The sequence below is a fragment of the Hydra viridissima genome, unplaced genomic scaffold (genome assembly GCF_058129835.1).
Source record: "Hydra viridissima isolate aposymbiotic clone 2 unplaced genomic scaffold, HvirCarnegie_v1 scaffold_4, whole genome shotgun sequence".
Lineage (NCBI taxonomy): Eukaryota > Metazoa > Cnidaria > Hydrozoa > Anthoathecata > Hydridae > Hydra > Hydra viridissima.
In genome coordinates, this window is record NW_028324303.1 from 7,189,895 (window position 1) to 7,217,500 (window position 27,606).

At 27.7% G+C, this 27,606-nt stretch overlaps 1 protein-coding gene and 1 pseudogene across 3 annotated transcripts; both read right to left on the reverse strand.

Annotated features, from left to right (window-relative positions):
• Positions 1–201: 201 nt before the first annotated feature.
• Positions 202–2,197, reverse strand: LOC149889612 (uncharacterized; annotated as a pseudogene). Its single transcript, XR_016451799.1, has 3 exons — positions 1,900–2,197; positions 1,559–1,751; positions 202–1,479 (listed from the first exon to the last, which is right to left on the reverse strand). The product of XR_016451799.1 is annotated as an uncharacterized LOC149889612 (transcript).
• A 930-nt stretch (positions 2,198–3,127) lies between these two features.
• Positions 3,128–23,161, reverse strand: LOC145182651 (DNA replication licensing factor mcm5-like). Of its 2 annotated transcripts, XM_090084617.1 has the most exons (16): positions 22,806–23,161; positions 22,532–22,658; positions 22,011–22,139; positions 21,170–21,424; positions 19,989–20,065; positions 16,539–16,626; positions 15,721–15,971; positions 15,034–15,289; positions 13,028–13,093; positions 12,715–12,807; positions 10,285–10,368; positions 10,089–10,201; positions 8,336–8,464; positions 4,766–4,997; positions 3,703–3,741; positions 3,128–3,598 (listed from the first exon to the last, which is right to left on the reverse strand). In XM_090084617.1, the coding sequence occupies exons 1-16, from the start codon at positions 22,967–22,969 to the stop codon at positions 3,497–3,499; spliced, it is 2,205 nt and encodes a 734-aa protein (XP_089940743.1). In that variant the 5' UTR covers positions 22,970–23,161; the 3' UTR covers positions 3,128–3,496. The 2 variants fall into 2 exon arrangements, with proteins under 2 accessions (XP_089940743.1, XP_089940744.1); XM_090084618.1 differs by lacking the exons at positions 3,128–3,598; positions 3,703–3,741; positions 4,766–4,997 and adding an exon at positions 5,641–6,490 and having other exon boundaries at positions 22,806–23,050.
• Positions 23,162–27,606: the final 4,445 nt, after the last annotated feature.

Consider the following 27,606-nt stretch of genomic DNA (forward strand, 5'->3'; position numbering starts at 1 on the left):
AGAGACCGCCAGGTTTTATGTCGTGTCAATTGAATGAAACCTTTTTTGTATAAGAGTATTTGTCTTATAATAATTGAAAAGAGCGTTTTTAAAATCAAAACAAAGTGCTAAGGGTCATAAATGGGGCAAAAGGGTAAAATTGAGGGGCCCAAAGCCCATTTAAGAATTTTGGAGGTCCATTAAAAAAAATAAAACTTTATCTTTTTATTACTAAAGTTGAAGTTTAAAGAAATTATACAAAATTTATAAACAACAATAAACATTTAAAATATTTATAAGACTAATGTAAATATCATATGGTAAATAACTATCAACTAACTCTTCTTCCGTTAAAATCAATCACAGATGAGAGGAGTCTTCCTCCATGGGCCTTGTTTTTTTCTTGTCTTTTAAACCTATTCCATGTTGGCTTGAATTCAGAGTGTATTGATTCTCCACATTGTTCAGCAAATTTAGACAGGCCACAATTGTGGTACTCAACAAAGGGTTGCACATGACACAAGAGTATGTGTACTTTCCAACTAACTGAAAGTTTTTTTCCGAGAATATCTGCAATTTCTTGAGTAGATAAAAACGAGTTTTTAAATTTTATTATGGACTGCTGATATCCAGGCTCAAGTGTTCGACCAAAACAAGAATCTTTTACAGCCTTAAAGTCTTTCATACATTGAACTATTGGAACAAGACCAGGAACCGCAGATAATATAACATTTTCTAACTCATCTAAACACTTAAGTATCTGGTTTGAATTATTTCCATCCCAACCTCTGCCTTGATATCCTCTCTGTAATACACCTCTAGTTTTCAAAAAATTATCAAACTCTGGCCAAAGATTCATTAATAAGCAACCTAGTGTGGTTACTATTCCTATCAGGATATGTAATTCAGGAGGAGGTACTAAATGTTGTATTAGAGTATCTGGATCTTCATCAAGGTAGAGAATTCTTGGATAAATCACATTCATAAAATGATTCATCTTTGATTTCCTGGAATTATTTTCAACATTGTACCTTTGATACCAATAGTCAAGGCTTCCAAGTGTTCGTAGTTTACCACATACTTCACTTGAGTCTCCTTCACACCAAAGACAAGCTTTTTTTCCTGCATGGCTTGATATTCCGAAAACTGCATTAGCACACTTCAAATCAAAAGCTGGTGAAAACTTTAGATTTTGCAAAGCGAGTTTCTCCAATATCAGTCTTAAATTGAAGTTTGATTCTTGCACATCTTCAACTATGGCTAAGATTTGGCAACGCTGTACACCACTATTTAAGTATAAATCTGAAGTATTTTCATTTTCATCAAAAACATTTACAATAACCTTCATGAAACCACCTCCTCGTCCATGGAAATCCGAACAAAAGCAGATTGGGGATTTAGATGACGTTGGTTTATCAAATCTAGAACAAAGCTAGGAGTGTCTTAAACAAAAACAAGATCTTTTGTAATTGTGCCCTCAACACTGCCAAGGAAGTTAACCTGAACAATAGCAATAATAACTCAGAAAAAGGTTTTTCTCTTTATCTAATTTAAATAACAAAAGATATATAAATGTTACTTTTTCTACTTGATAAAAATGTGATATGGACTCTTCTAGGTCACTCAATTTTCCAAAGATGTTGTTCTCTACTGCAGACTTACTTCCCATTCCTTTCCGAAGAATATATACCAACTGGCCTGTTTTATTCAGGGAAAGTTCTAGGATAATCTGAGGTTCCTTAATCACCTGAAGAGATACTTGTTTCATAGACCTAGGTATAAAATGTATGTAAGTATATATATGCACTTGTGTGTTCACATACAAATACTATACATATAGTATACATATGTAGACATTGCAAAGAAATCAATGTTAAACAATTATTCAAGAAGATAAGTATAGACATAAATATATAAAACAAATTAGTAACATTTGGATAGCTACTCACGTCTAGAGAGTACTCTGGATAAACAAACAGCTTCATCATATCTTCAACAGTTGAATTAACAATACTTAAAGATTTAGACCTTGCTCCGAACATTTGCCAACAACAGCAGCACACAGCATCTCGTTGAAAAACAATATTTTCCATTTAAATGAATGTTAAAGGCTTTTGTATATAATTTACTTTATGTGATCTAAAATATAGTATATTACATTCTAGATGATATATATGTGTCTGCAAATCAATGGAAAGTGCTCTTTCTTAAACTTGAAATAACAAAAATTACGTTAATATTCTTTAATAATGCTAATATTTGACATCTTTTCAAAAAATCTTTTTATAACTACTCCGCCTGGATTTTATTTTCGTTATTAAAAATGTTATATTAAATTTCATTGCTTTTAATTGACTAATGGTCAACAAACCATAAAGATAGGCAGAGCCACTCCAGAGGGGAGGGGAAACACAACATTAGGCCCACGCCAAATAATTCTGCTGTTAAATCCTTAATCTTAACAAAATAAAAAATCAAACAATTTTACTCTAATAGTAGTACTAAATAGTGATAGAAACCGGCCTTTTTAATTTCCGTTAATTTTGGTGAATTATGAAAAAATTTTCAACAAGATGGCTAATACTACAAGTGTTTAGTGTAAATTTTTTTTAAATTTCAAATTTAAATTAGAGCAATTTTTATTGATTTTTGGACCTATGTTTTTATACAATTCTTGATCAGCACAAAGTTTTCTATAATAATTAATTATAAAAAGGGGAGGGGTGAAAACTATATTAGTGCCCCATTTTGGCCCTTTTTTGGCCCTTTGCACCTAAAAAGTATTTCAAAAGCCCTTTTTTCTCTAAGTACACTACCAATACTCTTATAAAAAAAAAGTTTCAACTGATTGACACGACATAAAACCTGGCGGTCTCTTTGGTCCACAGTGGGCTCAGTGCTTAGATCAAAGGCCAAGTATTTTGTATGAAAACTTATATAAAAAGTTAAATTAAAAAAAAGCTTCAACAACAAGATATTAACAAGATAATGCGACATTGAAACAGAGATAGCGAGAGAATGGAGTCGTACAATGATGAGGTCTTAAAAGGACCAAGCCCAATGTTGGTTACAAACGGATATTAGATCAAGCAAATATAATGGGAACTAAATAAGCTTTTAAGATTAAATTTTGTTCAAAACAAAATGGTTAAAATTTGACACATTTTTTCTTTTTCATTTACGTAAAACAAATGAAAATGTCGATTTACTATAATTCTTAATCAAACGTCGAGGTTGACTCAGAAAATTAAGTTTGATTCTAAAGATTAGATATTAAAGTGATAGAAAACCACTTAAAATAAACAAAGAAAAATTTTTTTATGTTCTTCTGTTTTTATTGGATACCACTTTATTTATAAAACCTTTACGGAATGTCAAAATAGGGACCGTTAAAGCTTTTTCTGCTTAAGAAAAAATGATTCCTAATTTAAATATGAATGCAATATTTAGATATTTCTTTTGTTTGCCTGCGGGATGCTCTCAACCATTATTCAGTTCTGATGAAAATTTTGCATTTCTAACGAACACGATAAAGTACCTTTCTTTGAAATCGATGTTCTAACTCACCGCGCCTCAGCATGATATGAATGACAGTCGAAACCGCTTTTTCGTTATATTTCTGCAAATAAAAAATACGAATTTTAAATAGCCCATAACAACAAGTTCTTTAGCCAATGTTTTGTTGTTTGGTAATTTCTGATTTCAATTCTAACTAAAACTTACATTTTTCACGAAGTCAGCGACAATTCTCTGTTCAGATACCTACAATAAAATACATAACAAAGGATAACAAAAACAAAATACTATTTAAAAATCAGGTGTTGGGTTGTTAAGAGATTACCAAAATTACAAGCTTTATAATCATAAGTAGTAGATCGTAAAACTTATTTTTCATATGTTAGCGAAGAGAAAAAAAAACAAAAAAAACGTAGCATCAAAACAACGAAATCGAAAATTTTGAGAAAGTTTCAACTTTGTTGTTTTAATGCTACATTTTTTTATTATTATTATTTTCGAAACTAGTTTTTGAGAAAACTTTTTTAGAAGCCCTTTGGGACCCATGATTATTTAACGAGTTCCCATTTAAGAAAAATTTTTTTTTTCAAGTTTAATGACCTGGACCTCAAAAAAAGCAGTAAAGTTTGTCAGACAGTAAACTATATGTAGGCAATTTTCACATAAACAATATCGCCGGTTTAGAAGTAAATCTCAAGTAAAGTTTTGATGAAAACTGAGCTGGGCTAGAAAATTGACTATTTTTTGACGTACTATAATATGAAAAACTAATAACTGCCTATCCTATCGTCTAAAGTACTTTCACGAGAAGTGAATTTCCTTAAGCCAATATAAATTTCCTTTTTTCCGATTTACATGTAAAACCTCGTTTTCTCCGAAATAAAAAATTGGTATTTAGTTAGTTTTACCTTTAAACCAACGATAATTTATAAAACAAAGCAAAACAAAACAAAGCAAAACAAAACAAAGCAAAACAAAAAAAAAAAAAAAAAAAAAAAAAAAAAATGGATGAGGATATACTTTCTGAACTTGAAAGCTATTATCAGGACATTCTACTTTTTTCTTTAACATGATAGTTTTTCTGTTCCTTCCCCTGCTGATTGTTTTATGTATTTTTTTTAATAAAACAAAAATTATATAATATCTTTATAAAAAAGAAATGTTTTAAACTTGATGGATTTTAACAAAACCTTTCAGCAAGTATAAGATTATTGTATCTGGATTCAAAGAGAAACCAAATTAAAATAACTAATCCAATTTAAAAACTAACCTGAGACCCAATTGCAAATCTTTTTTTAAGTGCTTGCTCTATTCTTCGTACTTCTTCAATGTCTTCCTCAGGAGTAAATCCTTCTGCACCAGATAAATTACCAGAGGTTGCTGCATCTAATGTGGACACATGAAATAATCGAAGAGCTTCATCTACATCACTCTCTGTCGCAAAAGGCTGTAGCTTCATCTTAGCAAGAGATTCAGCAATGCGGACTATAGCCTCTAATTGACTATATATAATAAAAATACAATTAAAAACTTTTTTACATATTATAAGGATATGTGAAAACTAACTGTATAAATGAGCAAGTTGCATAATACAGTATAAACTAGCATTAAAATTATTTTAAGTTGTTTTCACTTTTTGTCTAGGATTTTAATATTTTTTTTTAAAATAGAGTTATAACCCAAAAGATAAGTTATTCTAGAATAAACTGTTGAATAAAAGTTGAATAAAAAATTCATATTAAAATATGTATTTTTATGCAGCCCAATTAAAATATGGATTTGAAAAGCAAAACATCCTTCTGGCCTTCTAGTGCATTTTGAGTTTTAGACCATTCATAAGACAGTTTGCTTTGCATAAAAACCTTACTGTTGGGTTTCCTATGCAACATTTAGAAGCATACCACTACCGTTAAGAATTTAAACACTTGTAAAGGTTTTCTACTAAATAAATTTTTATGGCAAACAGAGCTCTGAAACTTTATGCAGCATTAATGTTCTTTAAATAACTTATAAAATACCAGTTCAACCCTCTGTTTGTTGAAACTATAAACTTGTGCTTGTTCAATGAAACTATAAGCTTGTTTTTAATATAAGTTAAATTAAAAACAAGTTGAGACAGTAAAACTTACAAAGAGAAAAAAAAAATTTATGAATGGTTGGTTGACAAACCTAAATATTTGCTAACAAAAATATAAGTTATTAACACCCATAAAATATATTAATACTTATTATTATACCAATACTCATAAAAGCTATACTACTACATTTAAACTTTACTGGATTTACTGGAGCTTTCCAGATATCAAACTTCCTTTATAGTTTGCTTTATTTTGTGTGCATAGTTTTCACGTGTGATTGAGAAAAAGTTTATAAAAGAAAAAATGCTATATATGAAACTATTACAACATTTTTTCCTATTAAAAAAAAGTTAAATAATCAACAAAGATCTGAAAAAAGTATTGAAAAAAGTTTTTTCTTGTTGCTCCATTTATTAGAGCGATAAAACCCTCAAATATTCTAATACCATAAAGCATAAAAGAAAATTTTAAAACTTCTTAACAAAAATGCCAAGTGGTAAGAGCCATATCACTGAAAAGTAGAACAGTGCATGATCCATCAATAAAGTGAAGAAGGTGAAAATAACCACTCTCATTAAAAATTCAGAGGATTTAAGTTTTCTGCAATCAGTGAAAAGTGGTTTTTTGGCATCTTTTGGTGCACACAATCTAGCTAATATTCTAGCTAATAACATAAAAAGCTAGCTAATAACATAAAAAGTTAGCTTAACACAAAGATGTTATTAAAATATAAAAAGGTAGCTTGTCAGAAAAAGAATATCCACATCAATGCTTTAATAACCAGTTGACAAAAGTGAAATTTCTTGCAATCATGGTGAAGATGTTAATGCTATATTGAGCAATCATTTTGATTCAGAAGATGATGCAATGTGGCTAAATTTAGCATCATACCAAAGTACAATTAACAAAATCCAAGCCTAAAAAACATTTTAAAAATTACGAATTAAAAAGTAAACTACAGTTGAATCAATGGCAAAGCATCCTATTTGTTACAGATTGGTTTAAAAACATCAAAAATAAACCCCTTTGCAAATTTCTAATTTTTGATATAAATGATTTTTACCCATCTATTAGTGAAACCACTCTTACCAATTCAACCAGTTTTGCCGAACAACATGTTGTTATAAATGATGACAATAAAAAATTAATATATCATTCAAGAAAATCTTTAATTTTTAAAAACGATCAAGCTTGGATAAAGAAAAGAGGCGGATTATTTGATGTCACAATGGGTGCATTTGATGGAGCTGTAGTTTGCGAACTAGTTGGTATCTTTATATTGTTTCAGCTTTCTCAACATTGCAATAAAAATAATTTTGGCTTTTATCGTGATGACGGACTTGTTATTTTTGAAAACAAAAGCGGCCAACAAATGGAGAAAATTAAAAAGCATTTTACTCATATTTTTAAAGGTAACAATCTAAATATCTCCATTCAATCTAATATTAAAATTGTAAATTATCTGGATGTAACATTGAACCTGATCCACAGTTCTTATCAACCATATTGTATGTTCCAACTTTTGTTTGTTCATTCTGATTCAAACCATCCACCTAATATAATAAAAGAAGTCCCTCGCACTATTGAGTCAAGATTAACAACTATGGCAATAAATGAAACTGTGTTCAATAACTCTATTCTTCCTTATGAAGAGGCTTTACGTAAATCAGGATACAATTCAAAACTCACCTACCAACCGCAAATAGACAAACATCAAAGTAAATATCGCAAACGTAAAATTATATGGTACAACCCCCCGTTTAGCAAAAATGTTGAAACTAATATTGGAAAGCGCTTCTTAGCTTTAATTGACCAACACTTTCCAGTAAGACACAGGCTTCATAAAATTTTTAATCGAAACTATATTAAAGTTAGTTATAGTTGCATGCCTAACATCAGTTCTTTAATAAATGCACATAATAACAAAATTCTTCAAAGCAATAAATATAAAATAACAAAAAAATGCAACTGCATAGACAAAGAAAATTGTCAGTTAAATAACCAATGCCTTTCTAGCAATGTTGTATACCAAGCCACTGTAAATTCTGGAGATCCTCAATTCAAAGACAAAGTTTATTTCGGTATAAGTGAAACTACATTTAAACTTAAATATGCCAACCATCTTAAATCTTTCAACGCACCTAAATATAAAAATGACACCGAACTTTCCAAAGAAATATGGATGCTAAAATCTAAAAATCTGAAACCGGTGATTACATGGAAGATTATAGCACAATGCAAGCCCTACAATCAAGCAGCAAAAGTTTGTAATCTTTGCTATCCTTATTCGACACCAGGGACTAAAACCTTTGACGCCTTTTTGTTTTGTTTTGGTTTAGTAACGTCAGAACTCGTTCTACTGTGATTTTAATTTCTAATTTTTAAATGGTTTTTAAGTAAAGATATACAAAATGGCTGATGATTGCCGAAAGGCATGAAACTCAGAGTTCCATAAAAAGGTGTTTTTATTCATTTTACATAAGTAAATAAATAAATATTGCTCTATTATTCAATAGTATCAAGCACTCTCAAACGCACAAGAGTATTTGTATTATTATACTATAATAATACATTATATATTTTGTGTATATGTGTGTGTGTGTGTGTGTGTGTGTGTGTGTGTGTGTGTGTGTGTGTGTGTGTGTGTGTGTGTGTGTGTGTGTGTGTGTGTGTGTGTGTGTGTGTGTCTGTATGTAACATATATGCAATATATAAATACATATAATCCATAGATAAAGCAGTTAAATTTTTCTTAAACTTACCGTACAGTAATAGGTATAGAATTTCTTTTGCTCGATTCCATTTCTAAATCTCTAGCTCCACTACGCATCAGAATATACTGATTTTTAAGTTTTTCAGCAGCAGATTCAGATAGACGAGGTCCACATTTTCTTAAAATAAGATTACACAATTATAATAGTATTTGACAGATAAAATTGTTTAACAAATTAAATTATCAGAAAAAAATAATTATTAATACATTATTTCTAGAATGAACAATGAGCCATGCTTTATATATTAATGCATTTTTACTATTTGCATAAACCTCTAACTATAGATTTGATACTCATCACAAGCAGTGGCTTAATGAGTAGCAAAACATCTACTTATTGTCTGTTATTAATCATTTGTAAACATGACTATGCAATTGATAGACATGTTGATTTTATATTTTAAAAAACAAACTTTATGAAAGTATATCAAAAATTCCAGAAATTTCTTATCTTACCCAATATTTCCAATATGATTATTATCAATCTTATTACCATATGAACTTTTAATTATTATCACCATAATCAAGCTGATTACCATAGTTACTACAGTTACTATGAGTCATTCCATATCAAATTACCTAATTTTGATCATCTAGAAATGTTATTCAGAAAACACAACTCTATTTCATCTTCATTGACTAATCCATTTAAAAGTTATGATTAAATTAGTATTAACCAATATAAGCAAAATTTGAGTATCTGGAGCTTACAGTAGATTTTTTGTTTTTCAACTATAACTTTATAAATAAAAAAGGTGATCACCTGATGCTTTGTATAGTCATAGCTTTTCACTCCTAAAATTCATTTTTGCAGTTGTTTTTGACAGCTTCCAAACAATTTAAGAACAATTGTACCTCAAAGTTGCCAATTGGTAATAATTTAGGAAGGTTTTTTCAAGACTTGACACTACAGCTTAATATCTACTGACGGAAAGTACTAAAAATTTTTTACTTTTGTTTACTTAGGGTAACCAATTGTGGTAAAAATTAAAGTTATAATTAAAATGTTGATTAAACACTTGCAGCAGTCTGATAAAAAATGAATTTTTTTGAAAAATATGAAAAATTGCATTAACTTTGTGAGCCTAAAAAATATCTTAAAACAAATGAAATAAATTATGAAACTTTGTATCTTGGAGGTTCTATATGAAGTCAATCACACAAAAAAGAAGATATACTCTATCTTATGATACAAATTTTTTGACAATTTCTGAAAATGAAACATAAAACTTTTACTTTTTAAAGCCAAATGTGTTTTTAAGCTGTGACTTGTCTCAAAAATAAACTTTTGCAACTTACTGTTAAGATACTTTAGTAATGTTTTTATCATATTTCAACATATCTTTTAAAAAACAACTTACTGAATTAAGATGAAAAGACTTTTCAATGAAGTATAAAAAAGTATAATAAGTATCCCTTTAAGTATGACAAAAAAGTATAAGGAGATTTTTTATACTATAATAATTACTACTTGAAAACTATTTTAAAAATGATATGCAACAAAATTGTTTAAACTTTTCCTTTTTTAAAAAAAAAAATATCCACATGATTATTTGTATGAGAAAAGTAATTTCATTTTAAGTGACGAAAAAAAAAAATTCCCTTTTTATTTTCCTGGAATTTTAGTGTACAGCAAGATTTTAATTTTTTAAATTTAGATTCAAATTTTTGCAGTTCAACATAATTTGAAATTTCACAGATGCTCAACATTTTAAGTAAAAAAAAAAATATAAAACTCATACCTTCTACAGTAATCAATAAACTTTTTAAAAAAAGGCAAGCTAAGGTCTCCTTCCAATCCTTGATTAGATTGTCCTGCATGAAGATGAACCTGCATGACATGCTTGGCCAAATGCTGCAAGAAACATATTTATGCATACAATATTCAGATCATACAAAGTAAAAACTTTAATAGTAAAATAGCAAGAGAGCACTCACCACATCTTTATTTTGATCATGCTCATCTTTAATGATGAATATCATATCAAAACGAGATAAAATTGTTGGCATAAAGTCAATATTCTAAAAAATAAAATTTAAAAAATTAATATGTACAACAGTTTAAAAACTTTAAAAAGAACAGTAATGTAAAGGAAACTTTTATTAGGTTGAACCTATGAAAAGAATTCTATAGATTTCATGCAGGACATTAGCTGGTAGGTATATAACCTTCTTAAAAACAAATTTAACATTTCTTAAAAATAAATGTTAAATTTAGTATCATTTTTATTAGTGCAGATAATTGAAATACATTAACAACGAGTTTAGGATTATATTATTTCAAACTATTTTATATTGAATTTGTAAAGGTTAGGGTTAACATTAGAGTTAACATTAGGATTAGTTCTAACCCAAATCCTAACCATGACCATGACAAGCTTAAAACAATGATTTGAGCTAACTTAAATTAACCTCCATGTTTAGAAAACAAAAAATACTTTGTTGCTAAACTTAACTTTTATTGAAATTTAATTTATTTTCCCTAAAGGAAATTAAATTTCTATTCACTTTTAAATCCATAAAGGAACTGCATTATGTTTACATAAACAGTTAGTATAAGTCCAGTTAATACATTTCTTTTGATTATAATGATATTTACCAATGAATAGATGATTGAGAAACACCATGCTAAAAAATTTAACTACCAGTATTTATAAAAGCTTATGAGTAGTTAATAACTTTTTTACAAATGACACAAAGAAAAAGTTTGCAAAATCTTTCATTTTGTGTATTAGGTGGGAGACATGCTTTACATTTGAATATTGAATTTAAAGTGGAAGATTGAAAATGCAGATTTTAATTTTAGAGGTTTGAATTGAGTATTTTACCATAAAAGGCCTACTCCTTTTTAAAATACATCTATAGATAACATTGTTTGAACATTTATTAACAAAAGTATTGCAATTGACCATGAGTTTAAAACATAATAATTTTTACAACAGGGTTTGTAGCCAAATATTTATATAAAATTCCCTGACTTTTCCCTGACTTTTTTGAAAAATCAAATGAATTTCCCTGACCATTTTCAAGATTTGCAATGGTTTTTATAAAATGTTTAAATTTACTACTGTAATGAAATGCTAAAATTTTACATGCTTTGAATGACAAAACTTATAAAACTTAGCTATTAATTAAGTTGGATGTTAGTATGGATTTTATTATACATATTAGTATGGATCTTATTATTAAGGATGACTAAGAATGAACACTAAGAAGTTTCAGATGATCTTCAAGAAAACCTAAATATTAAATATTAAAAAATATTCAACTTTAAAAAAAGTTAAAAAGCCGCAGTCAAATTGTAAAAATAAAATATGTGTGGTCATATAAAGGTGTTCGATCACATGCCTTCCTGTGAAACACTGTAGGGTATTTTTTAATTCTCAAAATAAATGGGTAGCACCAACAGAAACATAATAGCTTAATTGTAAAACTTCTCAATCAGAATTCCCTGACTATCTGAAGAAAAAATAAAAACTCCCTGACTTTTCCAGGTTTTCCATGACTTTACCCAAAATTGGCTAATTTTCCAGGTTTTCCAGGTACAGTACGAACCATGTACAATAGTAATAATAATAATAATAACAACAACAACAATAACAATAATTATAACAGTAATAATAATAATAGTAATAATAATAATAGTAATAATAATAATAGTAATAATAATAATAATAATAATAATAATAATAATAATAATAATAATAATAATAATAATAATAATAATAATAATAATAATAACAACAACAACAACAATAACAATAATTATAATAGTAATAATAGTAATAATAATAATAATAATAATAATAATAATAATAATAATAATAATAATAATAATAATAATAATAATAATAATAATAATAATAATAATAATAATAACAACAACAACAACAACAATAACAATAATTATAATAGTAATAATAATAGTAATAATAATAATAATAATAATAATAATAATAATAATAATAATAATAACAACAACAACAACAACAACAACAACAACAACAACAACAACAACAACAACAACAACAACAACAACAACAACAACAACAATAATAGTAATAATAATAATAATAATAATAATAATAATAATAATAATAATAATAATAATAATAATAATAATAATAATAATAACAATAATAACAAAAACAATAAAAATAATAATAATAATAATAATAATAATAATAATAATAATAATAATAATAATAATTATTATTATTATTATTATTATTATTATTATTATTATTATTATTATTATTATTATTATTATTATTATTATTATTATTATTATTATAAATACAGTGCAAAAACTAAGGTTGGATATGCAAAATTTGTAAGAATTTTAAATTTAAGTATTGAAAAAACAACCTGCTCCCCTTTAGTATCATCCCAACGACCAAATACTGAGTTTGCTGCAGCAAAAACAGAGCATCTGGAATTCAGTGTAGTTGTAATACCAGCCTTTTAAAACAAACAAAACCATAGAAAAATTTTTTTATAAATTTTAAAGAGTGAAATTATTGCCGAGAATTAAATAAAGATATTTGTAGGATTCAGTATACATGGTTTATATTATCAATATTATCCTACGATAGAAACATACACCATGAACTAAAACATAAAAACAAATTATGCAACTATTTTGTTATCAACTAGATCATATAAAATGTATTAAAAATACTTTAGCAATAGAAATGGTTTGCTGTTCCATAGCTTCATGAATGGCCACACGATCATCTTGACGCATCTATAAGATTAAGTAATTTATCTAAAAGAACAAAAGAAAAAAGAAAAAACTTTTAATATTTTAACTTACTCTGTCCTTTAAAACATAAACATGTTGCTTTGTATGTACTTGCAAACATGTTTTTTTTTTTATGTATTTGCATTTTTATTTAAAAATATGATCTTCTAAAACATTAGCAACTTTATAAACTGCTCTATTCTAATTCCAAAAAAAAAAATAATAATCCTTTAAAAAGAAAACATAAGGGCAGAAGACCACAAAAAACATGTCGTTTCACAGATAGAAAAATTATTTGTCACATCGAAAAGAATTCTTTCAACAGGGCTAACATTACCATTCAAAAACTGAAATTTTTAGTGTCCAAAAATACAGTTTGTAGACAGTTACAACTTTCAGGACTTCTGAGCTTCAGAGCAGCAAAAAAAGCCTTTTATTTCTTTAAAGAATCCAAAAACTAGAACTGAATTAGAAAATACTCATAGACACTGGACTACTAATAATTGGAAAAGAGTATTGTAGAGTAATTTGAAGGTTCATAGGCCTAAATGTAAACATTTGGATACTAAATACACAAGAGGAACAATTAAGGATGGTGGTAGAAAAGGTGAAATGGTTTGAAGTTGTTTTTCTGGTTTTAGTGGAATTAAATCTATCCATTGAATAAATGGCATTATGAATTGATTTGTTTATTTTGACTCTTAAGGAAAAGATGGTTCTATAAGCTGATGATAAAATGCCTCTTCTATGGACATTTTATCAAGACAACAAACCAATACACAAAATTGATTTCATTAAACAATGGTTTAAAATGAATTAAATTAAGGAATGATGTGGTCAGCTCAATCCTCTGATCTCAATTTGAATGAAAATTTAGGGCATCAACTTGAAGTTGCTTACATACACAAAAGATCCTTTAAAAATGTGATGAGCAGTATAAAGTTATTAAAATCATATGGAATGAGATCACACAAGAAAAAATAGATAAATTCATCAAGTCCCGGATCCTAAAAAGTAAAGGACATCCATTAATTATTGATTTTAGTCATTTTTTAAACAGCTATAAAAAAGTTGCTCATATTTTGGAGTTCAACAGTTTAAGTTTTTTTCATAAAAATGGTTGCAGTTTTTTATTTACAGAAAATTAAACTCATAAAACTTCGCACAATCATTAAATCATTCTCACACAAATTAAACACAAAGATAAAAATACAAAATGATACAATTAGATACTATTTTAAATGTTCATAAAAAAGTTGCTAATGTTTTGCAGAACAGTGTAAATAACCAAGATAAATATATAAACTACAACAACACACCTAAACAAAGTAATAATTGATGCAGCTGCATACTATCTTTAAGAAAAATTCTTTTAAGCATTTTCACTGATTTTTGAAAACAAACATAACTATAAAAATACTACATGTACTTAGTACACTCTCTGACTAGATTATTTTCAAACTGAAAATACTGGAACTGTTATGCATTTATGTATTGTTTTTATTCCTTTGCAATAGAATAAAAACAACTTACACAAAAACTTACACAAGAAATGATTTCAACTGAGTATAAAGGTTATTTGTAGTTTAATAGGTAGCTTTGGAAGATACTGACTTGAAAGTAATTATTTTGAACAAGAAAAAGCTAGTAGAAGAAAATTTAGAGTATTATTTCAACACAAGAATATAAAAGCTTTGCTTTAAAGAATTTTTGAAAATATTTAGACCTAATATGCAAGTTCAAAGAGAAGCCATGCATGTGGTAATTAACACTACACATCCAGTATTGAATATATTGAACATTGAAATAATGGTTTAAATAAATTTGGAAGTTATTTGGATTAGTGTCTGGTTCACTTGGCAGCAGACCCATAAAAGAAAAAAAATTTAGGCTCCTTCTTAGTGAAAATTTGACTATTCACACTTTGAAAAAGAAAAGTTTACCTTGTCAAATTCATCAATACAAACAACACCACCATCAGCAAGAACCATAGCTCCACCTTCCATAATAAAGTTACGAGAAACAGGATCCCTAATGACAGAAGCTGTCAACCCAGCTGCACTACTTCCTTTTCCAGATGTATAAATACCGATTGGGGAAACTTTCTCCACAAACTTTAACAGTTGGCTTTTTGCTGTACCGGGATCCCCTAGTAGAAGGATGTTTATATCTCCTCTTCGAGTAAGACCATCTGGTAATCTAAAGATTTCATTTTTAATGTTACTTAATGCTGCAATAATAAAACCAGTACAAAATGAGAAGTTTTCTAGTTACACTTAAATTATGAACTTATGCATTTTTACATTCTAAAGAGCTTATTTAACATAAATACCCATGTTTATTAAATATCTTATCTACCTTTGCGTAATAACTTTACTTTTCAAAAGCTAATCTTTTTTTTTAAATATAAAAAAAGAAAAAAAAAAAAAAAAGAAGTAAACTTTAAAAACTGTCAATAAAATTTTCAGTTTTATTACCAAACTACTGTATCACAATATGCAAAAAAAAAAAAAAAACTTTTTTTTTTTAAATAAACTTTATTTTTTTTTAAAAAAAATAACTTTATTTTTTAAAAAAAATAGAGTTTAATTCGAAACATAACAAATTATGTTTTGATAAATAACCAATACCGCTTCCGTGATCCACCAAATAAAAGACAAGCAACTGCTTTTTTTACATCTTCACTACCATAAATAGAAGGTGCTATGCTTCTCCAAATTATATCAAAAACATTTGAACAACCAGCTAATCTTGCAAATTCTTCTTCATCATTTGGAGAAAAATGAATATTTCCTGAACTGCGTCCAGCCCCAACAGTTTCAACTTGAATTCCAATTACTCGGATGTAAGGTTTACGTATTCCAACACCACCATCATCATTCTAAGTAATTTTAAAAATGCAAACATTATGAGTGCTGAATAGTTAATTTAAAAAGAAAATTTTTAAAAATACTTCTTGCTTTTAATATTCAAAAGTTGACTGACAACACATAAGGATAATTTTAAAGGTTTGATATGTATTAAGTTGTCAAATTCTCGTGTGTGGGTGTCTGTATGTTTGTATTTAAAGTATTTTGATTGTAACATTAAAATATTACTACAGAAAAAGTTTTTAAAACCCAAATGTGTAAAGTTTTTTTAGGAATAAGCATTTATATCAAAATCTTTTTAAGTTTTTAATTTTTTATAATTAAGAACAGTTAATTTTATTATGCAATATAGAAAAATTCAGCTGAGAGTTTATAATGAATTTATAAAAAGAAAAACTTATTTTGAATAAAAATGGGAAATATGAAAATATTCAAAAAATGACTAGTTTAGAATTTGAAACACACCAACTAAACCTATTAACAAAGGTAGTCCATAATCATATCAATGAAAAAGATTCATAACAGTTTGATTGACCCACACAAGTTAATGATACTCATTACATTTGATGTTAACTTACCCGTTTCTTTGCTGCAAAGGTTTTTTTAATGGAAAAAATTCCTATGACTGTTACTCGATTTCCAGGTACAACTTTTTCTGTTAAATACCTGAAGAAAAAAAATTAATTGAGCACTATTACAAAAACTTTGCACAGTGATATTTGAAAAAAGAGTATACGTTTCATTATTAAGATAATACTAGACTATAATATCATTTTAGGAATTGAAAAAAAGAATAAAAAAAATCCACATGATGAGCTTCTAGTTAATGTTTAATGTAAATGTAGTGAAAAGTATGAACACCCAATTATTGTTTTATTATCATAAAAACTTTGTGATTGAAAATTTTATCAGAGTACTTTGTGCTGACAAAACAGCATAATACAAAATACTAAAATAAATTTAAATGCTAAAGTAAATGTCGTGCAAAACAAGCTAGATTTGCTTGATTGGGTGCTACTCTGGATTTAAAGCACAATATGATATCAATTGTAGGTAAAAAATCAAATGTTTATTCAACAACACATTAAATGCAAGACTCATGCAATAACCCTTGCAGCAAGAATTCTGTAGAAGTGTCTCACACTTGGCAGTGGTATATAGGGTAGATACACCACTGCCAAGTGTGAGACAATATCATCCAACTTTTTAGCTTGTTCAACAAAAAAAGGACGAGAACTATTGATTTTTGTAGTCTGGTGGTGGCAGAAAACAATCAGGTATGATGGTGAAATAGGATCATCTCTGATTTTTAAACCTCACAATTTGAAGAAACTGCTGATTTGTTTTCACATGACACTCATACCAGATTTTGTCTTTGGTTTCCATCAAATTACATGATTTCCAGTTTTTCTGAGACTATATATTCTACAATGACAGAAAATTGGTAAATTAGACTAGAATTCTTCCAGAGTTTCAACAACAGGTTCAAATTTTCTTTATTCAGATCATCATCTACTGCAACACCAGCTTTGAGATGACTTCTGTATTGATCATAACGAATGATGCCAGAATATTAAGAAATTAAAGGTACCATTTTTTTTTTCTACCTGATCAAAAGCACTTCTCCCAGGTGTGCCAACATGATTTTGATGTCATATTTTTGACAGTCAAAAACACGGCATCAAGATCATTTCACAGGAAATATAAAACTGCTACTTCAATTAGCTTTTAAAATCAGGCACATAAATAAAGAATATATTTATATCCAAACCAATGACATATACCAAATTTGCACAAAGAATATGTGTTAATTCAGCATATAACAGCATTTAGTTTTCAGCTATACATGAGTGTTAGACAAAAATGCATTTTTGCATCTCTTTTTAGTTTGAGAGATCATTTAAAATAAAGAATATAGTATCCATTTTATTATATTGACCAACAAAAATAACATTAACGTTTAAACTTAAATCTTCTCTTTTTTACAAGAGATGTTTAAATTCCACAAATCAAAGACCACTTCAATGTAAAAGAGACTGGTCTTCATAATCATCAATATTTCTTTCATACTGTAATTGCGGTTGTTCAAACCTTAATAACTTATACTTTTTATGTTTCAAATAAATTCTATAGAACCAATGTCTATTTTATACTCAATTTTATAACTCAATTTCAGCATGAGGATTTTGTTTTTCAGTCTAGTTATTTCTGTCTATTAACATCCCATCCAGTACCAAAAAAGATTTTAATTGGGTAAAATTTAATAGAACTTTTCACAAATATTTTAGGCACAAAATAAAAAATTAAAACAGATCATTTTAATTTAATCTGGTTAAAAGTTTTGATATGATAAAATTATTGCAATTTTAAAAAAAAGTTGTTTAATTTCAGTAAAATCTTTTACTAGTAATTCTAATTGTAATACATTAATGATTAAAAATACATGCTACTTCATAGGTTACCAAATATACCTCAGTATATTTATTTTATCAGGCTAAAAGAGCAAACCTAGTTTTGTAAAAAATTATACTATACTTCATTTTAGTATTATTGAGGAAATAATGCTAGCCTTTCATCCACCATATCAATTAAAGTATAATATATGAAGTTTGACAAAATATCTGTATTATTTTGGCGTGCTACATAAAATGTTTCTACAGTACAATAATCTGCATAAATTGCTAATACTTATCACGGTTTATATAAATTGCATCAACTCTAACTGATCATAGTACAAGCAAGATATTGTTATTGCAACTTCTGACTTTTAAAAGTTTTATCATAAATTAACTTATCAAAGGAAAAATGGTTTACAATTTGAACTCTGCTTTTTTAAAAAAAATAGCTAAAAAGTAATTTATTGCTTAGACCAAATTATATTTTGGACTATAGGCTAGCAATTTACAATAATCTCAAAATTAACACAATGACAAATTGTGGTGAACAAATTGTCTAGAAGTTTTCTAATATTTTCTATAGTTATTACCCATAATAGTTTTGAAAATAAACTGGTGCAGATGGAGAATTTTACAAAGAAATTTTTTATTAAACAAGGATAGAGAGAAACTTTTGGCACCTAAGTATCATAGATGACTTTAAAGTTTTTTTTCCAGCAGCTTTGCTAATTACACAATCACTTAATGATAAATTATAGATAAACACTGATAAATTACAACTGATAAATTTTTAGCAGCCTTACTAATTGCTGATAACTTACTACTTGCAGTTTATCAGGTGTTTAAATTCTGATCTCAGCAATCAGGCTCAAACATACACTTGAGCAAGAAAAATACATATTCTTGCCAAAGAGTTCTTCTCCTGTAAGATTACTGAAGTTCATTTCAAAGATACATTTCAAAACAGGTGCATCTTTAATAGACATATTTATTTTATCATCAAGTCAACAAGACTTACAGCTCCTGGTATATTAATATCTTGTTCTTAAATATGCCATCAAGAAAGATCATTGTCATTCCAGAAATTCAAAACTTAGACTTTCCAGGTTACATAAGATTTGTCACTGATTTTCTCTTAAATGACAGTGCAGAACGTGCTTTTAAACTTGGTCAAGACTTCATTGAAACTTTAAGAAGTAAAGAAAATAACCAAACAAATTTATTGTTTGTTGCTGATAAATGTTTAAAACTTAAGATAATAGATTAAAAAAAATCTTGGCCGGAAATCTTTAAACAATCTTTCTTTAAACAAAAAAGAAATAAAAGTATAAAAATGTTTTACACTTATACATATACAATACTTATACATATAAAAGACATTAAAAATTTTTTTACTAGTCTAAAACTTACTAAAATTTTTGTCACTAATGTTTTTGGACTGCTGGGACTAACCATAAGAGTATCCATTAAAAAAAATTATCTTTTGATAATAAATATGAATATATATTCTTAAATTTGTATAGCCAAAATAGCTGATCAAGGTATGACTGTAAACAAGAATAGCTAACTATAGAATAGTTAACATAAATTACAACGTTTATGTAGCTCATAATATAATGTGTGTATACTAACCTGTCTGCATAAAGCTGAAGATGACGTGGCATTTCACCATTAGGAACAGCATCAGGAGATTCTTGCAACTTAAGAACCTAAATTTAAATAGTTTTTTTAAATATACTTAAGCATCATTTTAAAAGCAATCAGAGAAGGGTGTTTCAAAAATTTAAACATTGAAATATATTTTGCATAACTACATGGCTTTTCAACTGTACTCAAAATTCTAAGTAAAAGAAACACAGAGAACCTTTTCATACAAACTTTTAAAAAGATAAATTTTTGACAGGTTTATATAAAGTTCCATACCAGGCAGCAATCACTAAGAAACTTAAGGTTATACATTTAGACCTTGATGGAACTAGTATCAAGTTAATAAAAATATTAGCTCATCAAACAATTATAATAAAATAGTTTGTCTAATTTTTGGATACATTAATACAAAATATAATAGCTTATTAAATATAAATACATTTATTAACAAAAAAACACATAAATATATAATTTTACAAAATTAAATATAAGAATATTTAAATGATATAATTTTTTATAAGAAATCTTGCTTTTAAATATCCTTATATGGTTAAGTTAGTCAACAAACAACATCTAATTGCCAAATTTCCCAGATTTAAATTTTTCATACTGTTGTATTGCAAACAAATTATCAACAAGTGTGATAATTTGGTTGCAATACAACAGTATGAAAAATTTTAATTTGGAGAATTCCTAAAGTTGATTGTGATAATGATTTTAATGTCTAGTTTATAAATGAACTATGTGTTTTCTTTAGATTAGGAACCAAGAACCTTAATCGTTTTATATTGATCAAAATTTTTCTTTAGGTTGAAAATGTTTTGCTAGACAAGACCCTGGAGACAGGTTTATATTTAAAATATACAGCCCTTTATTTTCTTCAGTTAATATTAGAACATGAAGGAAGTACTCTATAGTCTCCTTTTTGTGAAAAATCAAAAATGTATTGATATTAAATTTTTTAACAAGTATATTAACAAAACTGTTAAAATTTTGTACCTTAAATCTAAACTTATAATAAACAAACCTTAATCATCTCTAAAAAAAAAAAAAAAAAAAAAAAAACAATGGAATTAGCTGGCTACAGTAAAAAAAAAATACCTTTTTGAGTTCAGCCAAATTTACTCCTGCAAGTATTATAAACACTATTTTAGACCTCTTCATACCTGAAAGTCAACGCATTTGCACTTGTCTGGGAGTATAAAGAAAGGATCCATAGGACAAGGAGCAGGCTTCGATGCCTGATCAGAGGGGCAATTTCGTGGCATAGCATAACCTTCTAATCCAGGCTTAAGACTTATGTTAGGTAAAGTGTTACGACAACTTCTACATTGAATTGTAATTCTTGTAGCTTTCACTCTCATTGCAGATGCACTTATAATTATTCCAGGAACTTTCACAAGCTTCGAAACATGCTCCGACTAAACAAAACAAAACAAAACCAAAAAAATTAATTGTTGATATAAAAAATAAAAATTTAAGTAATAAGTAATTGTGGGTACTCATGTAAAAGTAAAATTGATTTCTTAAATAAATCTTTTTATGAGTAATTATTAAATTTCAAAAAAAAGAAGCTCAGTTAAATGCTATGAATGACAGAGAAAGTAAGATATGTTTAAAAGTAAATTAACTTTCAAAAACTTTTAAGTAATGAGGAGCTGATTGCATAATACCAGGAAGGTAGAGCTTAATTTTAATTTGGATGTACAGAGAATTAATTTATCAGGTGTAAAATGAATTATTGTATTAGCTCATTTAAAATAGAGTAAAATTAGTTGTGTAAAAGATTTTAAAAATCTAAATTACAAATATGACTCACTATGAATAAAGTAATTAAGAATCATTTTTAAAAAATTATTGTAGTTTATATCTGATAAACAGTTTCAAATATATATTTTAGTCTGAGAAATATAAGAAGTCTTAAATAAAAGTGGCTTCAGGATTTGGATTAATAAGTAGATTTAAATTTAAACTTGGTTGAAACTTACTTGTAATCTAGTAACTTACAGTCATGTTCCTGATACTCATAGGATGTGATTCTGAGCGGAAAGTTATTTGGACATCCTGAATTTCTTCTTGGTCTGTTGTTCGAGGTTTTGTAATTTCTTCCAAAATTTCACGAACAGCATCTTCAAACTTATAAAAACAAACCAGTCAAAATAAAAAACAACTCATTTCAATGTAGTATTTGATAGGGTATAAACTTAAGGTATTTTCCATGATTAAATGTTAAATACTTGTGCCTAATAAGTCATTAAACCACCCTTTTATAAGTATTCAGTGTTGAACTGCAACTATTACAAAAACCAACTATTTTTAGTTTTTCAAAAAATGTCAGCTTACACACAGTGATAAGATATATTAATGTAATATGATAAATACTTTAACTAGGTTAATGGACACTAAGTACTTTTCAAACAAAACCATACTTTTTATATGAGTAATTAGTAACAATAGTAAAAAGAAGTTGGCTAGTACATATTCAGGAATAGTTTATATTAAAGTAATACACAAAAATAGCAACATACTATAGGAATACACTCTGTTGGTGATTTCTCAACTTTATCAGCCAAATGCTCATCATAGTTACGTAAATCATCTAGACTAACATCCAAATAATATTGTCCCAAACTATAATTTCTTTTAAGCTGGTCTCTGGAAAAAAAAATCAGATAATTACAGTTATATAAGAATTAAAAAATAAAAATTTATTGCTGCGTTGTAGGTACAGCTTACGAAGTATTATATTGGCATCTAGTTGTTAATTTTATATGTTCATAGACACATACTATCAATATGTACCTGTATGGAAAGACAAAATTTACTTCGTGAAAGTCTTTAATAAAGTCTTTGAACTTTTTTCTAGTATCATTTGTATCAGAATTTATATTTCCATTAGCATTACCATCAGTTCCAAAAGGATCTGAAAAATAGATTTCAGATTGATCAAATCCAGTAGCAGCCATTGTAAGAAAACAAAATGTAAAGGCGGGAAAAACGGTTGCAAAAGTTGGTCCGCAAAAGTTTTCTTCACAGTAATCTGTTACAAATAATTTTAAGTGTGACTACTTAGCTATTATCTTAAAATATTTTTTTTTTGCTTTTGATTAACAAAATCTATTTCGCTAAATTCAAATGCTTTAGCATTATCGAGGGCTAAAAAGTATGCTTTAAAAGTCATTAAAAAATTTCAAAGAAGTCATTCTATTGTAAAACAATAATTTAACAATCAAAATTTTTTAATTGTTTATTGAATGTTTAAATGTTTTAATTAAAAAGAAGATTTTTTTTCAATTTTTTTATTTACTTTAGTGCTTACTTCAGTTTAATAACTCGTTTCAAATAGTTATAAAGTTTTTTCCTATGCTCAAATTAACACAATGACAGTTAAATCTCAAGTGTTTATGAAAGAAAATAATTGCTTTGAATACGAAATATGAAAAATAAGACATGTACCAGAAAAAATCTGCGCGGACATTATAAAGGATATTTAGCTATTGTATTTCGATATTGAATGTTATATATATTTTAAAAGTACATATATTAATATTATTAGATTTCACTTAAGAAAGTTTGTGAAGTTTTGTACATGAGAACGCACGCACTTTGCGTTTTGCACTCGACATCAGCTACTGCATAGTCTTCGGCTGGACTTTCTTGGTAGCTCTAATCCAAGTCTTTAATGTTTTTGGCTTCTTTGACATTGAACCTTAGTTTTCTTTTGACAAGAGACTAATATCTTTCGATAGGACGTAGTTCGGGACAATTTGGTGGATTGCGGTGTTTTTCAACGAAATCTACTTTATGTTCTCTAAGCCAGTTTAAAGTTGTCCCAGAGTAGTGACATGATGCTAAATCGGGCCTAAATAACGGGTTACCCGTGTGTGTTCTTAAAAACGGCAAAAGACGTTTCTTGAGGCATTTTTTTATGTATATTTTGGTGTTAATTCTTCCCGTAGTCACAAAACCAGAGCTTCTTTCACCGCATTGACAAATTGCTTGCCAAACTAAGAATTTTTTAGCGAATTTTTGCATTCCAATGCATTTATAGTTGGAATTCAGTTTCTTGCAATTAATTGCTGAATAATATTGGTGTCCTGAAAGAGATCGGAAATATGCAGCACAATAAGTTTCATCGTCAATAATCAAACAAGATTTTTTAGCACATAATTTTTTACAGAGCAGCTTCGAACATCGAATTGCAACATTTTCTTGCTTTTCTTCACGACGAGGAACTTTTTTCTTTTTATAAGATTTATAGCCACAATTTCTCTTTACTCTTTGTATAGTGGAAACACTTGTCTTAAATTTATTCGCTGAAGTTCGAACAGAAATCTCCGGTTTTCTGTCTAAGGCATCTTTCACTTTTTTACCAATATCTCGTCTAACAAAACATTTTTTTCTTCCGCTTCCTGATTTTCTTTTGATTGTACAAGTGTCCTTAAATCGTTTCACAACGCTCTGCACTGTTCTCAAAGCAATCTGCAGCTCTTTAGAAACTGTTTGGTTTGATACACCAGGATTTTCAACGAGAAAATGCAAAATTCTTTCTCGCTTCTTATCTTGATTTGATGACATTTCAATTAAAACTAATTGTTTTTAATAACAGAGTTGTTTAAATTTGAATAACATTAATACAATGACATTTTAAAACAGTTAGCAATTTAAAATGATGCACGGTTTCTGTAAACACCATATCAGAACACGCGCAGATTTTTTCTGGTACATGTCTTACAGTGTGCAATTCATTTGTCATTTATTAAAAAAGGTAACATTCCATTCCATTCAACACCTCAACTATGCTTTATTATTCTGATCTTTTGGTTATCAATTTTAAAAAATATTCCTTAAAAAATTATCGCTATTAGAAATTGTGAAACTAAAATTTTTGGTTGTCCTGGGTACTCCAGAGATGGGCACTTCCGATAAAAGTTCCGATATTCCGATATTCTGCTAGTATCGGACTAAGAAAACAATATCGGATTATTGGACTAATGTGTGTATCAGACTTCGACTATCGGACTGGCCATATTAGATATCCGGTATTCCGATAACTAACGGACTAAGCAAAAAGTACCGGACTATCGGACCGTCCATATTTTGTATCCGTCTTCCTGTTTTTTTTTACATGAAATAATTTTTTTTTTTGAACAAGTGCAGATTCAAATTCACGATCACGCATATCTCCTCTGTTCCAAAAACTACTTCTGTTTTGTTTTTAACTGTTGCTCCTCCCCTTTCCGACCGGGGGCACGTCATTCTCTACTTTAACTGCTGCACCAAGTCAAAGTTACAAATATCTTTTCTTTAATTAAATCTTTTATAATTCTCCAATAATCAATGTTAAATTCTTCTTCTTTTCTTTTTTTATTCAACTGCTTATTAAACTGCTTATAAAACTGCTTGTTCATCAAAGTACTCTTCTTATCATAAAATTCTCTCTTTTTAAAATTCTTCTTAAAACTTTCTTAAAACTTTTTAAAATTACGTCTTCCTTCTCCTTTTAAAAACTCTTCTCCCAACTTTTTGACATAACAGGCAATAAACATTAAAATGATTTATTGTTTTTAAAAGTATTTATATACTTAATTGGTTAAACATTTATTGTTTTAAGTTAGGAGATTGATTAGGAGAAGGGGTATTGCAAGTGAAAACAATAGATTTGCATTTTTATGGAAAGTTAGTTAAGGAGTTGTCGAAACAGTTAAATATTATAGTTAAAGCTGAAACAACAGCATTTAGTGTAACTAGCCTTAGTTTATAAAAACGTTGATAATATTTTTCTTATATGATTGGTTTTTCTGAGAGCTCTAATCAGTATGTTATTAGATTGCGTATTATTTTTGAATTAATTTTTTACATAGTTGTTTTTTCTTCTATGTTATGAGACTAAATTTGAATGTGTTAGAACTGCCAGTATATTTGTAGCAATTCATTATGGCCCATAGTTCTTGAAATAAAGTCTTGGGTAAAAAGCAATCATTTAGGAGAAATATCCCAAGTTAAATTTTTTGACTGTTTTATAATAATGGAAGAATTACATTTAGAACTTTTGGTTATCTTTCCTTTTAAGTAATATTAGTTGTGCAAATTTATTACAACCTTCTTTAGTTACCATTACCAGCTACCTTTCTTAACACAATAGTTTAATTAACTTAAAATTTTAAACCGATAGTAATGGCATTGCCATTTACAATTTTTGATCTGAGTTTTTGAAAGCTTGAAGTTTTTTGTAGATTTATAAAACAAAGATACGGTAGTAGCCGATACTTCAGTTTTCACAGTATTTATTGAACTATTTATTTATTTACTTAGTCTATGTTTACAATAATTACACTATTCACATTAGGAATTGAACAAGTGATACTTCTTTAAGTTCTGTCCTTAATGAATGAAAAAAATGGGTTTCAACATTATTCATACGTCTAATATGTAAAAAAAAAAAAAAGTCAATGGATATTTGTAATGGAAAAAGATTGTTTAAAGCATTTAATTTAAACAAAAATCTATTTACAAAGGAAAGTCTAAAAGCTTGGTTTGCGTTCAAAACTTATAGTTATTGAGTATGGATAAATGTAATCTAATTTGTAAATAATTTCACTGGTGTTTATATTTTACGAGTATTAAAATATGTTTAACTAAATGCAATTCAGTAAACAAGATGTACTAACAGAGTATTAATTTTCACTCAAAAAGATAACTGAAGAATATCAATTATAAATGATACGAGAACAAAAAGCCTTGCCACATGATATTTGAACAGTTGGTAAATTTACCAAATTTGATTTAAATAAATGCAAACCTACCTACATCCAGCTGTATTTTCTTAACATAAATTTGTAGGTATTGATATTACTTACATATATGCAGGTATTTATATGATTTAAATATAATATAACTATGTATTTTATATTATAATTATGTATTTTATATTACATGTATTTTCTAATGATATGACAATAGATCATCTTCGAAAACTTGCATTTGAACTTGCAGAAAGAAATGGAGTAAGACAAAAGTTTCACGTATATATTTGGGATAAAAAATTTCTTATTTTGATTGGTCGACTCAATTTCTGAAAAGCTCTACAAGGGAATTACATTGTGAACTCCTGACCTTGCTTGACCTCGAAAATCTATAATGCTAATAAAAATAAATTTTACATGTAAATCTGCACACTATAAAAGATCTACTTCAATAAAATTGTGTTGTACTATTTCAATTTAATTATCGATATTTTCAAGCGAAAATTTATCTTGATTAGTTGAAGAACCTTGTTTAATTTTAAAAGTATTAATCATATTGATTTTACGCTGAGCTGCTCTAATTTTTAAAATATTCTAAACAGGCGCTCTGTTTTGTAACGTCGAATAAAAAAGTATTCGTGGTGTATTTGTCAAGTGTTTAGCGATTTCTTTCAAAAAATTTCGTACATCGCCAATCTTATACAGGGTGCGTAAAAAGTTCCCGCACTCCTCTGGCAACGACGTTATTTCCCTTATTTTAAAGCATACCGTTTATTTTTCTGCATTATTTATGCTCTTCTCTAATCTTTGAATATGTTTTAATATTGAAGTTTTTAGGTTCCATGAAGAAATCAAGA

Excerpts from the sequence above, each read along its gene's own strand:
- LOC145182651 (XM_090084617.1), bottom strand. The coding sequence starts at position 22,969 with ATGGCTGCTACTGGATTTGATCAATCTGAAATCTATTTTTCAGATCCT. Across the intron at positions 22,659-22,805 it reads AATTTTGTCTTTCCATACAG|AGACCAGCTTAAAAGAAATT; the intron begins GTACATATTGAT and ends TTTTTTTTCCAG. Across the intron at positions 3,742-4,765 it reads GATTTGCAATTGGGTCTCAG|GTATCTGAACAGAGAATTGT; the intron begins GTTAGTTTTTAA and ends ATTTTATTGTAG.